The sequence below is a fragment of the Rhagoletis zephyria genome, unplaced genomic scaffold (assembly GCF_001687245.7).
Source record: "Rhagoletis zephyria isolate East Lansing unplaced genomic scaffold, Rhagoletis_zephyria_1.1 Rzeph_scaffold_01321, whole genome shotgun sequence".
In the NCBI taxonomy this organism is placed as follows: Eukaryota; Metazoa; Arthropoda; class Insecta; order Diptera; family Tephritidae; genus Rhagoletis; species Rhagoletis zephyria.
The window spans coordinates 71,136-88,389 of record NW_016158405.1 but is presented as its reverse complement, the minus strand read 5'-3'; the positions used below and the strand labels follow the sequence as shown (position 1 = coordinate 88,389).

The 17,254-nt window shown below is 43.6% G+C and overlaps 1 protein-coding gene across 1 annotated transcript in view; it reads left to right on the top strand.

Moving 5' to 3' along the window:
- The window catches only part of Dora (zinc finger SWIM domain-containing dorado), a gene marked incomplete at its 5' end in the record, with an annotated part of 55,623 nt that overhangs the window by 31,115 nt on the left and 7,254 nt on the right, over window positions 1-17,254 (top strand). Inside the window, 5 exons of the mRNA XM_017617060.1 lie at window positions 10,013-10,255; window positions 10,338-10,501; window positions 10,585-10,895; window positions 10,977-11,471; window positions 12,199-16,299. Coding sequence (XP_017472549.1) covers window positions 10,013-10,255; window positions 10,338-10,501; window positions 10,585-10,895; window positions 10,977-11,471; window positions 12,199-16,299 — 5,314 coding nt within the window. The remainder of the gene's footprint in view (window positions 1-10,012; window positions 10,256-10,337; window positions 10,502-10,584; window positions 10,896-10,976; window positions 11,472-12,198; window positions 16,300-17,254) is intronic.

Sequence of the window (17,254 nt, the reverse complement as noted above, 5' to 3'; positions counted from 1 at the left end):
TTGAACCCCACAACCCACCCCTTGTGTGCGCTAATGGTCGTGTATATTTATGAGAAACTGTTCGTTTCGGGCCGTAGATCTTGCATAGAATAGTTCTCTGGAATTTAAGTATGTATAATAAAGAGAAAATTTGAAGTAGCTACTTACTTTTGGCAATTCTTTTTTATATGGAAAAAGTGCGTAACACAGTCAACAACAAAAAAAAATTACAAAAATTAACGGTAAGTGCTAACTACTTCTAAAGATGCTGGTTAAAAAGTTGGAAATTTTGGAGAATTTTCAAAATTTTTGCACAAAGTCTTTGTTTGTTAAGTAATCATAAAAAAATAATCAACTGTACATTAACTAAAGAAAAATAGCCAAAACTTGCTAAAATGCCCCGTCAGTATTTCCTCAAACACAAAATCTCGAAGTTGCAAGAAATCGCAAAATTTTGGGAAGTCCCTTTGCTGTTCTTTATCGCATATGAGGACGAATCTCCTCAAAGACATGGTTACGATCTTCGCTTATTGCTTTCCCTACAGGGTAACATATTTTTACAAATAATCGTATATTTCGACTTTTTACCCTCATATTCTCCAACCCTCCAACTCTGGCCAGCGGCAGCAACCATCATCCTATTATGTCTGTCTTGCCACTTTTGTTGTTCTGTTGCTTACACGCTGGCGACGCGCATTCAGTGATGCCAGACATTCTCTGTTAAAAATCCCACGAAAATGGGGAAAAAATCCCTCAATTACCCACAGCTTAAAAATGTATCCCACANGAAGATTCTTTCTTACTCAGTGCTTGAATTGGTTATCGTAAGAAATTTTTCGAAATTGTCCTTATACTTTTTAACAATTATATACCNGAATTGTTTTTAACAATTATATACCATTTCACTCCACATCACATCTTCAGAACGATTAATTACGTAAGAATGTCGAATATTCTTGAATTTTGATCAATTATGCAACAATAACTGCGTCAAAAGAAAATCCCTTATTTATATGAAGTGTCCCTTTTTTCCCTTTTAATAATTTTTGATGCAAAATATCCCTCAAATAGGGAAATTACCCACAATCTGGCATCACTGCATTCAATAAGATTTGCGTTCGTGTATTTTAGAAGTGGGGCGGAGCANCATTGTAAGTGGAATTTGTCTGCTTCAATTAAAAGGATTGCAAATTTCATATCGAGCACATTGCAGTCATTTAATTAGCCAACTTCTTTGTTCGCTCTTCGTGGTGTTATTATATTTACATTTTTTTTTTTGTTTTTTTATTCGAGCAGTGCATACACTTGCAAACAATTTTATTGTAGCTGTTTTTAAATGTAAGTGCATACAGTGACTCAAACAGGTGACTATTATCCACGTTTTCGCAGTAGTTTATCTAAGCTTTCTTAATCTCGGGCTTATACATTCCAATTCCAATCTTATACAATTCTCAGTTGGAGGCTAAGATTTTGCTCCTGACCGTAATAAAAAGACATCTGCTCGAAACCATAGGATCAAAGAGCTTAGTATGAGTAGGGGCCGGTACCAATAACTACGCCGGTCTTTCTGCGTCTAGGTTAGGTTAGGTTAGGACGGCGCGTACGAATAACTCGTACTTCCACTCGGAGGCAGAGAGACTCGTTGTGAATGCCGTCTGTGAGTGCCAGGAGGAGGTACATCCTTTCAACCGAGGTTAATCCATAATGTCAGTATAAAGTCGGTCAAACCATTTACTATCGTGGGTGAAGCCGTGGATATTCGATATTTTCACCTCCGCTATCTCGCCCAAGCTATTAAAAAGCGAGATACCAAANAGGTACATCCTCTCAACCGAGGTTAATCCATAATGTCAGTATAAAGTCGGTCAAACCATTTACTATCGTGGGTGAAGCCGTGGATATTCGATATTTTCACCTCCGCTATCTCGCCCAAGCTATTAAAAAGCGAGATACCAAATGCTTGAAACGTCTTGTCTGGAGATTTGGGCATTGACATAAGAAGTGGTGCATCGATTCTCTTTATCCTCATCCCGACAACTTCTGCAGAGGTAGCTTGTTGGTATACGCTATCGATAGGGTATTGGTCTATAGCACAGTGCCCTGTGATGACACCGGTAAGAGCCCTAACTGCAGATGTGTCAATAGTTCCTCATTACGACTCTTACTGAGTCACGGCCACAAATNCACCGGTAAGAGCCCTAACTGCAGATGTGTTTAATGTGTCAATAGTTCCTCATTACGACTCTTACTGAGTCACGGCCACAAATATCTTAAGGCCTCACAGTGACCTTCTAGTTGTACGCTGGAAAATCTGGTATGTAGTAGATATCGGAAGATCTCTACGATCTTCGAACCTCTAGAAGCTTACACCTCCATTTGGATGTGACTACGCATATTTAGTTTCGCAGAATATCCTTTCACAAGTTGTTCACTAATCGTACAAGCTGTGATGTGAAACCCCAGCCAAATCACCAACATCTTCTAACGCTGCCAAATTTACAAAGAACGTTTAAGTATGAAGTGGTCTATAATTGATTTCAAAGAAACGCAAAAGCAGCAGAAAACCTTACAACTTTTTCCGGTCTTTTTGAACTCCATCGACAACTGTTGGCGGACGAAGTATTTTTAAGTTCACCATCAGAAAGCAACTTAAGCGCGCTCATTTTCTGCCTGACCGAGCGTACATACTAGGGTGTTCGATCATTCACCTTTTTTCGAGTTATTCGAAAAATGGCAATTTAAAAAAATCGAGAACCGGACTTTCAAATTCTCTTTAGGACAACTTGCTGTTAGTCAGAATTATGACCAAAATTACAAATGACTGCTTAAAATTAGTACATTTAGCTTTAATTTGGAAGTCAGTAAGGCAAAATAAGTTCAAAGTAATTGGATTAAAAGTAAAACAAACAATTTGTTGGAAAAAATTCACGCTTAATGGCGTTCGCCGATCTTGTTAAAATAACGAGAAAAACTCGGAGCACGTATGTAGAACCGACTGTCTTGGTAATGAGAATACACCATCCGCTGAACCAGGCCGACTATTCAAATATAGTTTATTATATACATGCCATTCATCTACAATCAATCAAAACCTTCGGCAACTTTTAGATTTTGAATTACATCATCGGAGACCAACGCCACCCATCGCAGACGAAGAGCTTCGTAAGCCTCGCTATACTTTGACCCAACTCCATTCGAGATAGATACTCTAGCAGCTTAAACTGTTCAGTCCAATTTGAATAAGATGACTCGACGAAACTAACGAAATTTTTAAGGACTGTGTCGAATAAAATTGTCCGGCACAAAAATAACCAGTTGTCCAGTTTAAAAAAAGAGGAGTATTTAATGTTTAAAAGTAACCACAAATTTACATAAAGTAGTAAAAAAACAAGAGCTATTATTTTTGAATAAGAAATTTTGATTCCCCAGAACCCCGCCAATTAGCATTTTTATAGTAGTGTCTAATACCCTCACATCTACTTTCTTTTAAACTCTTGACGGGATTTAGTCACATATTTTGTGGCCTTCATTTCGTATTCAACGAGAGCCCAGTTTCTTTCATTCGGCCATGGTTTGGGACAGTTTGGTCGATTAACTTCTTTTGGAGCCCAATTTACATTATTCGTTTAAGGCATTCTAAACCTGATGTGCCCAAGTGACTTGAATCGGGGTCAAGCCAAACGCAGTGAATACTTTATGTAAGCGGGCTGCCAAACAAGGTTTTCTCTGGAATTGTTGTAATTTTTTATTCTCTCAGGTTTTCTTCTGCATTTGCTAGAGAATCGCCTGTAAGAAATTTTTAATAACCCAAAAGAATTGGTTGACGGGCAATTTTATTCGGCGCAATCCTTATATACCCACTCACATCAGTTTATCCAACATCCCTCTCCCTAAGGTCCAAAAGCCGTCAGATTTGGACTTTTCCTGAGCCCGCCGTTAGATAAGAACGAAAAAAAAAACAAATAGTCGGTGCACTAATTTCAGTTTCAGTTCCATTCTCAATAAAATATATATATATAATGTTTAGATGCTGGTACATAAATAAACTAGGTGAACGTTTATTCTAAAAATATCAAAAGAACGGTTTGGAAAAATCGAGTCTATCACCCTAATAAATAGGTATCGCCGTACTTATAATTCAGTAAAGGCTATCGCTCGTATCAGAGTATCATTTACTCGCGAACAAGTCGTGGTGTCTTTCCTGTTCCATTTCCTCTGCAATCCTCTTTTGCTATGTCGATATGTACGTTATTTTCTTCCTTATTTTATTTTTCTCTACTCCTCCCCGATCCCTTTCTTGAAAAGGCTACTCATCGGGGCAGTACTGTTGACCAACTACTTACTACACATTGCACGTGTCGTAACGTTCGCTGTCTTTTCTCCGTGCCATCTCTATTTTGTGGCACTTCTTCCTTTGTCTGGCTGACTGGTATCTCGTGCGCTCGCTGTTGACTGGCAGACAGAACGACAGACAGACAACAACATTGCGTGTCACTTTAAGGTTGTTAGGTGGTGGTTGTTGTCTTTTGTTACCTTGTTGACTAGGTGACTTGGCTGCTTGACGTTTCAGCCAACTGACTGGTTGACTGGATGATTGGCTATCGCTGTGCTGTTGTGCTTGTTGCCTGTCGCGCGCGTTTGTTGTCTTCTGAACTTGTTGTGTCAACATAGCTAAAAACTGAATGCCAAAGAAATGGACAATACCAACAAACAAATATTGGCATGCACAACAAAAAAAGAATTGAAAAATAAAAGTATCAAAAAACTTGAAAAGTTGCATGTCCGAAGAATACTCGGAGATGGAGTAGGGCACTGCTCGTGTTCAAATATATTTGAATTATTTGCATGTATGCATGTACAAATTTAATATGTATGTACCCTGTGGGGAAAATCTCTAGTTCTCAATTGGTGCGCTTCTAGTACATTTAGACCCAGTACTGGTTCGCGATAAATCTCTTTTGCATGCAAACAATTGGCGAATTTAACATGGCGATGTCCTAGGAAGTGTCAATTTCCCCCCCGCTGCATCCCTTTTTCGATAGTTCCGAACTAGGCCTAAATTCTATAGTTCTGAACCACTTCTAAAAACAACAAACGAAAGAAATAAGTATCATGATTTTTCAAACTTTTCGGTTCTTCAGTGTGTACGACTTTAAATTATTTTCAAGGAAATTTGAACTTAAATTTGTTTGAATGATTGTAAGAAATGTACGTTTACATACCTTTGGCTCTAGCTGAGTTTGCAGAGATGCTTGCTGTTGTTGGTTAGATTAGAAGGTCCCAAGACGTTAAATGTTACCGCAAATTTTTGGTTTGCATTACCAAGCTATAAAAAGCATCTGGAAAGTGCCGAATGGAAGCCTATTTGAACGAAAAAGCCGCCAAACACATATCTATGTAAAGTAAACAAGCCCCCGCTGCATACCCTTTTCGATAGCTCCGAACTAAATATGTAGTTCTAAATTCGACAGATAAGATCTAGTTCGTTCTGCATCCTTTTTACGATAGTTCTGTACCAGTTCTAAATTCGTCATCTTAGATATACATATATTTCTAATGAAAAAAGTAAAAAAAAAATAGTTTTTGAAAAGTACCACATTTCAATTGTTTTGATGGTGGGGATCTAGTTACTATCGTACTGGTTCGTTTTTGACGATAGAGATCTATTACGGAACTAGAAATTTGATTCACTAATTCGCGGTTTCCTTGCAGGGTATGTACATACTATGTCCATATGAAAATACAAAGAGTGCCTAAGGTTATTTGCTGCGGCAACCTCTATGGAGAAGTCAGTCTGTCTGTCATGCGGCACGAATGCTCTTTAGCTATAGTAAAATTTGTAGTATACTACACTCCTAGCCGCGGAACAACATTTTGCTTGTAAATCTTTGCAAATAAGCCATTAGCATGAATGAGCGTTTGACCGCGACAAACTACAAATTTTGACGTGCATATGTGCATAGCAGGGTTGTTGCGAATATTATTCCGAAATAAAAGTCTTTTCCGGATAATAAACAAACTGCCGTCTAAACGAGGAAAGCCACATATTGAAAAATATTTCAACAAAAAATGATAATTATTTGCCATAGAACAAACCTTTTGTCAGGTATATGCATTTCTTAAGTATTGAATTATAAAAAAAATATAAATAGAGGTCGTTCGTTATTTCTGTTTAAAACCTATTTCAGTCCTCTTTCATATGATACCACATTTAATTTAATTTAATTTTTAGAGGCCGTTTGTTTATTATCCGGAAAGGACTTTTATTTTGGAAAAATATTCGCAACAACCCTGGTGCATAGGTATGCGAATGCACAGTGTAATTAACCCTTTTCGTTTACCAATATCGTGACAGTGTTTTTTGTTGCTGGCTAAACAAGGTTGTTGAAAAAGGTTATAGTTAGAATCATTTACATTTTGGAACTTATTTACGAAGCTAAAAAGGTTAGGTAACTTTATTGCGAAAAATTTAGTTTTACCCCTGCTGTTTTCTATTTCCGCAGCATTGAGATCGACCAGGTTATCGGGTCCTTTGAAGGTATCCTCAAAAGCGATATACACATATATTTTATAAAATCGGATTAAAATAAATAAATTTTCTTTAAGTAAATCATTGCCGGAAAATAGGTAAAAATTTTAAGTTAATGAAATGTCTCATTAATGCTAAGTTTTATATTTCACAACAAATTAACGAAATTAAAAGTTGTATTTGTCCGTAAAGTGCGTGAATTTTCGTCCACCAAATTCTCTGAGTTCAGACCGATAAGACTCGTTCTTTTTACTGAAGCCACTGGAGGGCATATTAGACACCATATCTCGGAAATAATGGCTTCGAAGCTTTCATCTATACAACACGTATATAAGTAACAAAGGAAAGGAGTATCTGCATGTAAGAAAGATGGCATGACTCCAATAAAGCACGCCAGTCGTTTCTTTTATGTGGCAACTGAGGCCAAATGGAAATGGCAAGTGAAGCCATGTCCTTCTTCTCCTGGTCTTTCTAACGCAGTGGGTGCTTCAATCTTTTTCTGCAACCACCAACTGGTTCCGATTTATATATTTTCGGAATTGGAGCGTCTGTGCCCCTTCGAATGACATGGCCGAGCCAGCGGAGCCGCTGTATTCTAATCGGCTGCACTATGTCTACAGCGTTGTAATGTTCATACATCTAATCGTTCCGTCGTGTGCGGTACTCGCGGTCGCCAATGCGCCTAGGCACATAAATCTTCCGCCCAATCTTTCTCTCGAACACTCCCAAGACCTGCCTCATCAGATGTTTTCATTGTCCATGCTTCTGCGCCATATACCAGCACGGGCATGATGAGTGACTTATAGAGTGTGATTTTTGTACGTCGAGAGACTTTACTTGTGAATTATCCACCCAAGTAAAAGTAGCACTTGTTGGCAAGAGTAATTCTGCGTTGGACTTCGATGCTAACATTATTATCGGTGTTAATGCTTTTTCGCAAGTCAACAAAATTCTCTACTTTCTCGAAATTATACCTGCCAGTAGTGACGTGAGTGCCAAGACGTGAATGCGCTGACTGTTTGTTTGATGACAGGAGATACTTCGTCTTGTCCTCGTTGACCACCAGACCCAATCGCTTATCGCATTCCAGGCAGAATAGACTTCGCGGTTCTTGTTACTGATGATGTCGATGTGTTGGTAGCAAACGGCTCTTACAGGTCTTTCCCAATTCTGACGGAGCCGATGGTATTGCTCAACGTCATTTTCGCAGGGATACCGAATTCCAACATCGCCGCGTATAGGCAACTCTTTTTATTGCTGTCAAAAGCGGCTTTGAAGTCGATAAATAGGTGGTGAGTGTAGATGCTTTTCTTGCCGATATTTTTCCAAATTTGGCGTATAGTGAATGCCTAGTCTATGGTGGATTTGCCGGACACGTGCAATAATGTTAATGGAATTAATGTCACTGACATTAATACGCAATTGAAAATTGAATTAATGCCTGAAATACTAAAAAGCTTGCAAGCTTTACGGTGACGTAATAAGGCGCAGCGGAAATAAAGTCAATGGACACTATTTCTTATCGCCCATAGACAATTGTATTACCTTTTCGAAAGCGCAGTAAAATCCATGGAATTATTCATCTATCAAAAAAATATTCACAAAATACACTTCTAACATACTACATACTATAAACAAGGTAGCTTTAAAAGTGCATAACACCATGGTGATCAGCGTCCGCGCGGCGAGCTACCCCGCGTCGCGTCGCGCAGTGCGCGCATCTTTTAGCCTATGCTTAGAAGGCTGATCCCGCGGTAGTTGGATCTTGTGGATTGGGCAGAGCACATTTAAATTCCAGTCGTAGGGCATGCCTTCATCTGACCATATTCTGCGTTCATGTGACCATTGATGCCTGCACCTTATCAACTGCTCGCCTCCGTACTTGAATAGCTCAGCTGGCAGGCTGTCAGCTCTGGAAGATTTGTTGGTTTTCAAGCGCGCTATTGCTATTCGTACTTCGTCATAGTCGGGCGGTGGAACATCGACTCCATCATCATCGACTGGCGGATCTGGTTCGTCTTCTCCAAAACTTTCAGTACTCCTACCATTCAGTAGGCTGGAAAAGTGTTATAAAGTGTATAATTTAAGTAAGTTCTGCACGTCAGTCACTAAGTCGCCATTATTGCTCTTAGGTGAGTTCGCCCTAGTCTTGAAACCTTCCGAAATTCGCCAGCTCTCTGGTGAAATTTTCGCGCGCTTTTCCTGCCGGCCAGCGTTTCAAGCTCTTTGTTCTAACGTATTTAGGCCTCCCTCTTCTTATTGTGGCAAATACGTCGCGCTTAACTCCCTATAGCGGCCCCACTTAGCAGGCGTTTCGCCCAATCGCAGCGTGGCCCTGTAGGCGGCATCTTTTTTCTCTGCAGCTTCTTCGACAGTCCTCATCGTACCAAATCCGACCACTTCTTTGGCGGCGGTACTTAAAGAACGGGAATGTGGTTCCACTGCTCACATATGTCGGTTTGTTGAAGAGTGCTCTCTGAGAGCAGGTAGGAGAGTCGAGTAGCGAACGCAGTGGCCGTCTGTTGGGACTTCAGCTTTACGACTTTAAGCTTTCCTTGCATTTTTGGATGCACATTTTTTGGCTGTACGTCTAAAACACTGGAGGCGCGCCTTGCGTCTATCACAACATGATCGATTTGTTTTCTCGTTTTTCAATCCGGAGATAGCCACGTAGTTTTTAGGCTTCAACCTTGTACTGTATTTATATTTCCATGTTCCGGGCCCCGGCGAAGTCGTTAAGCCTCAATCCGTTGTCAAATGTTTCATCGTGAAGGCTGGATTTTCCGACGGTGGTTCCAAATACTGCATATTACCATGTTCCGGGCCCCGGCGAAGTCGTTAAGCCTCAGTCCGTTATCGGACGTTTCGTCGTGGAGGCTGAATTTTGATATCCTGGTGGCGACATCGCTCGTATATGTGCTCCAAGCGCTAATAGAAGCTATCCTTGGACACTTTTCCTTCTCTTCTGTCGGGGCGCGGGCGCAAATTAGCGGGATGTTAAAGAATATTACTTTTATTCGAATTGTGGCAAGACGTTCATCCACCGGGGTAAATGACAGTACTCGGGGCGGAATCTCTCTCCTACCAAAATCCTTACGAGGACATCAACCAGCCGAGCAGAGGCACCTTCCCCATTAAGGGTCGGACATTCCAGGTGCATGCCCTTATATCGTAGTCCTTTTAACGTTTGCAATGGTCGTCATCAACTACGACAGACACTGCATTTATGTATACTACATTCTATCTCGATTCGTTTTGGCTGTTACAAACAACTGTTATGTGAACAAAGTTATGGTACCCTTGTACGCAAATGAAAAACTTGGTATTTAACGTTTATTTTCGGTCCCTGCTCTGAAGAAATTCAATTTTATACAAGTGCTACTCGATATTATTTTATTTTTAAGGAAGCGATGTATGTATATAGTTAAATAGAAATACGACATAATATATTTGATAACAAAATCAATAAGGAATCAATTTTTTGTTTTGTTTTTTACTTTACAGAAGTTTCTTCACTGACCGAGCTTGCTGCTCGCTGTGTCGCCTCCTACATACCTTTCGAACTGGTTGAACACGTTTATCCGCCCGTACCGGAGCAACTGCAGCTGCGTATAGCGTTTTGGAGTTTTCCGGACAATGAGGAGGATATACGCCTCTATTCGTGCTTAGCTAATAGTTCAGCTGACGAATTTAACCGCGGCGATCAATTGTTCAAGACGCGCGCCGTGAAAGACACACTACAAATTGGTTTGTTTATTGCATACAGCAACAACAAGATGCGAATATTGAATACTATATATACGTTTATTAACGTCCACTTTTCTTGTAGGTTTTCATTTGTCCGCCACAGTAGTTGGACAAACACCACGTGCCCACTTCAATGTGGCCGTTACCTTCGATCGTAGGCGCATCTCGTCGTGCAACTGCACCTGCACTTCGCCCGCCTACTGGTGCTCGCACGTGGTCGCCGTTTGTTTACATAGAATTCATAATGTAAGTCAATTTGTAGAATGCACACACATTTTTATGCTTATAATGAATATCTTTCTTTTTAACTATTTCACTTGTGCACACAGCCCCTAGAAGTATGTTTACGTGCACCGGTCTCCGAATCTTTGACGCGTCTACAACGTGATCAACTGCAGAAATTCGCGCAATATTTAATCAGCGAATTACCTCAACAAATTTTACCAACTGCGCAGCGTTTGCTCGATGAGCTGCTCAGCTCACAGCCCACTGCCATCAATACGGTGTGTGGTGCGCCTGATCCGACAGCTGGTGCTTCTGTTCACGATCAGACTAGTTGGTATTTGGACGAGAAGACGTTGCATGCTAATATTAAGCGTATTTTAATTAAATTTTGCCTACCGGCGCCAATAGTTTTTAGGTAAGTCATAAACAATACAACTTTTATTTTTATTATTTTCCTTCACCGTTTTCATTGAATTTCTTTTGTTTTCTTACGCAGCGATGTAAATTATTTAACAAACTCTGCTCCACCGGCTGCTGCCGAATGGAGTTCTCTGTTGCGTCCTTTACGTGGTCGTGAGCCGGAGGGCATGTGGAATCTATTGTCGATTGTACGTGAAATGTATAGACGTTGTGATCGCAATGCTGTCCGTCTTCTGGAGATCATCACCGAGGAATGCATGGTGTGCGATCAAATATTGATATGGTGGTTCCAAACGAAATTGTCTCTGATGATGGGCTCACACGGGCATAGCGGTGGCAAGCACTCGAATACGCATTCGAATTCAACAGCTCTGCAGCATGCATGTAGCTCATTGTGTGACGAAATTGTGGTTTTATGGCGATTGGCAGCGCTAAATCCCGGCTTGGCGCCTGATGAGCGCGATATGCTGCATGCACAATTTACTGCGTGGCATCTTAAGATACTCGATCGCGTAGTAAAGTGTCGCATGATGCCGCCATCGTATAGCAATAAACATCAACAGAATTCAAGGTAAAAGAATATGACGCAATTTCACGGGAGTTCTTTCGTCCGAAGTTCTTGTCCTTTTATATATATATATATATATATACCAATCATTATCCTTATTTCAATTCCCAACTTCATCCCAACAGATAGCGATCCGTGTTTTTACCCCTATCCGTTTCTTCACCTCGGTCCGTCTCACACTTAATTTTTTTATCGTTTTCTCCATTGTAACTTTTCGGGTGATCCTCATCCTTGGGGAACGTACCTATACTACGTGGCAAAATACCACCCTTGGTCACAATGAGGGGCGGGGGCGTAGGTTTTTATCACGTAGTCAATATCCTCTAACCAAATCTAACGTTTTTTCGAGTTGCATTCCCATATGGCGCCTGGCGCTTTTTAAACCCATTGTTTGTTTTTGTTAATTAAGTTCTGCTTACGATATATTTTGACATATAGACACAAATACATATAAGCCAAATACATTTTTTTTTACTTTTTGTTAACAAGAAAAGATTCAGAACCATATTTATTAATTACTACGTGAAAACTGTAGGGGGAGGGGGTCTTGGAATATACTACGCGTGATCACCGAGGAGGGAGTGGGGGGTTAAAAATTGCATATGGGTACGTTCCCTTAATCCCTAACCTGCTCTACATATTTGCCAAAATTTATGTTTAGGTCTTCACATCCTTTCTTCATTTTATCCAAGAACGAAACAAATACCTTCTTTAAATACCTCCTTTTCAGATCTGATGCCGAGATGTTTATTGGTTTCAAGCCAGCCATTGAAGCATGTTATTTGGACTGGGAGGAGTATCCCATTGCGGGAATCACACATACACACGATACCAATCCCATATACTATTCGCCCTTCACTTGTTTCAAGCACACTGATTCGAAAAGTGAAACGAATAGTGGTCAGCTGAATGCCACGCAAGCAGTAATGGCCAACAACAAACATTACAACTACATCAGTTCATCTACAGATCACGGGATGCATGCAGCGTTTAAGCAACGGCACGAGCGCCCGTTCCGTGAACGATTCTACATTTCGTCCAGCAACAACTCGAGCAACTCTTCAAGCGACAGCGTACATGCGCGTCTACATCAAGGACTTGGCTCCGGTGGAATGGCAGGCGCTGCAGCTGGCATTATCCCTATAGTTACTGACGGTTCGTCGAGCAAAGCAGGCGCTAGCAGCAATCTAGGTAACGTGGAAGGCAGTGGCTTACGTACAGATGCTGGACCAAGTGGAAGTGGGCATGGTGGAGGCGTTCCTGGCGGTGGCGTTACCATCACCAGCATAAGCGGGCCATCTGCTATTGCTGATTTGCCACGCCTACCCATGAGCAGTGTTTCCGGCGGTGGTGGGGGCAGCGGCGTAGGTGGCGGGGGTGGTGATGGCAATCGTTCTAGCGCAAGCAGTGAAGGATTTTGCGAGAATGAAGACTTTGGCGGCGATAGCAGTAGTAATAATCTCTGTGCCGAGGGTGGGCAAACACTGGAGCCGGCTCATGCGGCCGCAGTAGGTGTCGGCGGCGGTAATGTGAGTATGGCCATGCGTTTGGAGGATGTAGATGCACAGCGTGGCTTCGAAGCACTGAGTACGATTGTTGTAAGCGACGTTCCGACGGCCTTGGGAGCCGTTGGTCCCAGTGGTGTATCTTCATATCAAACAACCACATCTCTGTCGTCCGACACCTCGTCATCCACCTCAAGCTCCTCGTCGAAATCATCATCGTCATCGATGTTAATGGGCGCAGCTGGCATAGATACCACACCCGAAATGATAGCGAAAAGTAAAAGCAATATAATGACAGTGGTGGACGTCCGACGCATGTCAAAGGATGAGTCCTTCTCTTCATCCAGCGATGAGTTTACCACACAAGACTTGCCCACTGTGGTCAAACCAGAGGAACTAATACCTGTGGCTAGTACATCTGCTGCAGCAGCGGCGGCAGCAGCTGCGGCATCGGTGTCGGCACCATCTTCCACGTCGACTTCCACACCTGTATCAGCTAATAAACAATCGCCAACCGCCAATAACTCCCACGCAGCAGCAGCTGCAGTTGGCAATCAACTGGCGCCATCGACATCGGCCCCTGCAACTCAGCATACGGCAGCAGCCGCAAATGAAAAGCCGCACATATTCTCAAATGTCCGTCCCACTGAGGACGCATGGGATATACTGTTGGCGCGTGCCGAGGGTCTGCATGCACACGGGCATGGGCGAGAGGCATGCATATTGGCGGTACGTCTGGCGGAAGAGATGTTGGCGAATCCACCTAATTTAATGGTGGAACTACCACAAATGCCGAAGCGTAAAGGCAAAAATAAGAATATCAATCCCATCTCACATCACCTTACCGTCCTGGCATCTTCTACCCTGTCAAAATGTGCGTTCTTATGCACTGTGTTGTCGGAGAATTCGGAGCATTTTCACATCGCATTCAGGATCTGTTTATTCGCATTGGAAATGCCACGTCCGCCAGCCAGCACAAAACCATTGGAAGTCAAACTGGCCAACCAGGAGGCAGATATACTCACTTTGCTAAAGAAAATACCCCTCAACGAGCCCGAGCTGCAGGTTATACGCGAACGCGCTGAATGTCTACGCAGCGGTACATTCAAGACGCGTGGTGAGGCATTGTTGCCAATCAACTTGGCTACATTTATCTTCGATGCACTTGTTATGCCACTGCTAACAGTTAAAGAGCAACGCAATCGCTTCATGAGCATGATGTATCGGCTGCCTTCCGATGAGAATTTGGGGTTCGAGGCAGCCGTAGCCGCATTGGGACTGAAAGCCAACGTTTCGGAGGCAGAGCATCCGCTGCTGTGTGAAGGCACACGGCGTCAACGTGGAGAATTGGCACTTAGCCTGCTCTGCTATTACAAGGACGAACCGCGTAAAATTGCTAAGATCATGGAGAAACTATTAGACCGCGAAATACATGTTTTGCTGAAATCTCCGTTGCTGCCAGCCTATTACTCGAGCAACCCGCCCGTGCGCACGGCCGCATCGTCTATGTCGCGGCGGGAGGAACATGAGTACGCTACCGCCATGAATGGCGGCGCACATAATCCCAATCTCAATGACATGTTCCCCTCGGACTATGGCTCTGTGGGCGGAAATAGCCGTCCTCATAGTTCCACCAGCGCTGAGTTAGAGGTAGGCATGGGTACATTAAGCGTCTCTTCGTCCCAAGGTGGCGGAAGTGGCACACTTACTGGCGCCGCTAGCAGTAATCCAACAATGACCGGGCCGGGTGGTCAAACAAACGTCGCAGGCGGCGCTACCAGTCGTTCCAAGGATAGCCGTTACAAGGGCAAACGGGCATATCCTTCAATACCCAATCAACCGTCGGAAGCCAGCGCACATTTCATGTTCGAGTTAGCTAAGAATTTACTAATAAAAGCCGGCGGGAACTCGTCGACGTCACTTTTCACGCAAGCTACCACAAATCACAATCACCATGGACCGCATCGTGCGCTGCATATGTGCGCCTTTCAGCTGGGTCTGTACGCGCTCGGCTTACACAACTGGGTCAGCCCCAACTGGCTGTCGCGCACCTATTCCTCGCACGTATCCTGGATTCTTGGCCAAGCAATGGAAATCGGTGCACCGGCCATTAGTTTTCTTATTGACACATGGGAAGGCCATTTAACGCCGCCCGAGGCAGCTGGAATGGCTGATCGCGCATCCCGTGGCTGGGACAACAATATGGTTTATCCGGCGGCTGAGCTCGCGCTTTCCGTGCTGCCACATGCAGCCGCACTCAATCCCAACGAAATCCAAAGGGCCATACTGCAATGCAAAGAACAGAGCGACCACATGCTTGAGCGCGCCTGCATCACCGTCGAAAATGCAGCCAAAGGTGGAGGAGTTTATCCGGAAGTGCTGTTCCAAGTAGCGCGTTACTGGTACGAGTTGTACGGCCACAATACACCGAACAATGAACATGAACAGCACGACGATCACCTGGATCATTCTGCCGTGAGCCTCAGTGCGCTGATCGAATCACATCAGCACCACGAAATGCAACAGCAAATGCAGGCACAAGTGCAGGCACAGCAACAGCAGCCACCTGGCGGTATGGTTGGCCCACCGCCGGTCATGCCAACAGGACCACCGGGTGGCCCTAATGCGCCCGGACAGCCAAGTCAAGTCGTCGTCACCACAGCGCCGCAACCCTTCCAACAAGGTGTTGCCACACTGGCGTCCATTGGCTTGCCACCGTACCCGCCGTATAGTTTCTGCCAAAACCTTTACCATCACAACATCACCACCTATCCGGGTAATCAGATGCAAATGTACATCTCTGCCGGCCCACCGCCACCGCAAGCATATCCGGGCTACCCGCCACCACCAACACAACAACAGAATGCGCCACCCTTACAGCCAGCGGGCGCTGCTCAGCCACCCTCGCCGTATGTGCACCAATCGTCAGCACCCAGCGGCGGATTTCCACCACAAATGCAACCACAGCAATTACCACCGCAAGCATACCAGGCGTTGCAATGCGGCGCTGCGGGTGCGCCACCAACGGGCTTCCCACCACAACCTGGCCAAGGTGGACCACCGCAAATGCCGCCGCAAAATATGCAGCAAGTTGCTGCAGCTGCCGCGTACTATGCCCAGCCACCGCACCAACAAGGACCGCCGCAACATCCATCACAGGCAGCCGCAGCGGCTAGCGTGGCCATGGCACAGCACCAAATGCGGCAACAGCAGCAGCAGGTTGTCTATCCGCCGTTCGTGCAAGCACAGCAGGTGCAACAGGCGCCGCCAGTGCATGCATCACCACCACAGCCGCCTGTACGCCAACGACATCCGCATCAATTCACGTAAGTAGAGATGGAATTTGTAACAGCTGTCAGTAGTTTGCCTAGCATCAGTCTGTCTAGGTTAGGGAACAAAACCAGAATAGTTGATTGTGTGAAGTTAGAGCACAAAATCCACAGGCTAAATGGTATTATAACTGACGCCTTCAACTCCAGCTGCCCTGTAACGAAATCGAAGGTGAGATCGAAGCAGCCTTGGTAAGAAAGCAGGGGCGCGGACTTTTAACAAAGAAAATCTCACAGAGTGTAAGGATGAGAATTCATTTAGGCTGACGAAGTATGTTAAAAGGTTAGGTAGGCCAAGATAAGTAATTCCAAAACCTTGTGTGCGGGTATTAACGAAATACCCCTGCAGATGTAAGACTTCACAAAGCCTTAGTCAGAGGAACCATAGAAGCCAAGTCAGAAATGAGGTCACCTATATAGGTAATGAAAAAGGGAGGGCACGGGTTCTGCCACACTTCGTAAACATGGAAAACAGTCGGTCTATATCACTTTCCTGAAAAGTCTGCATACCAAAAGTTAGTAGAACACACTTTTGCCTAGTTAAATCATTGAGGCCGATAATTAACCACGTTTATACTGAAAGCAATGGAGAAGATTATTGACAAAGAAATAAAATCTTACATTCTGAATCAGGTTCATTTGCATTGCAAATATCACGCTCTGTTCGCGTTGACTGTGAAGGTACAGAGTGCTATTTAGTGTGGAGAAACAGTGCGATGCGCTTTCCCCGACATTTCTTCGGCAATACATTTTTTGTTTAGGCATCTGTGGCGCATTAGATAATCGAAATATGCAGCCAATTATGCGCAAGTAGCTACTAGCTAAGCTGCTTTAAACAAGAATAGCTGAAACTGCATTTGGGAAGAACACAGCGGTGCCAACGAGGAAGTAGCAAAACTCTAATCTAATACTGTGCTTCAAACTTTGCGGAAGGCTAGTGTTGGCGCTACCA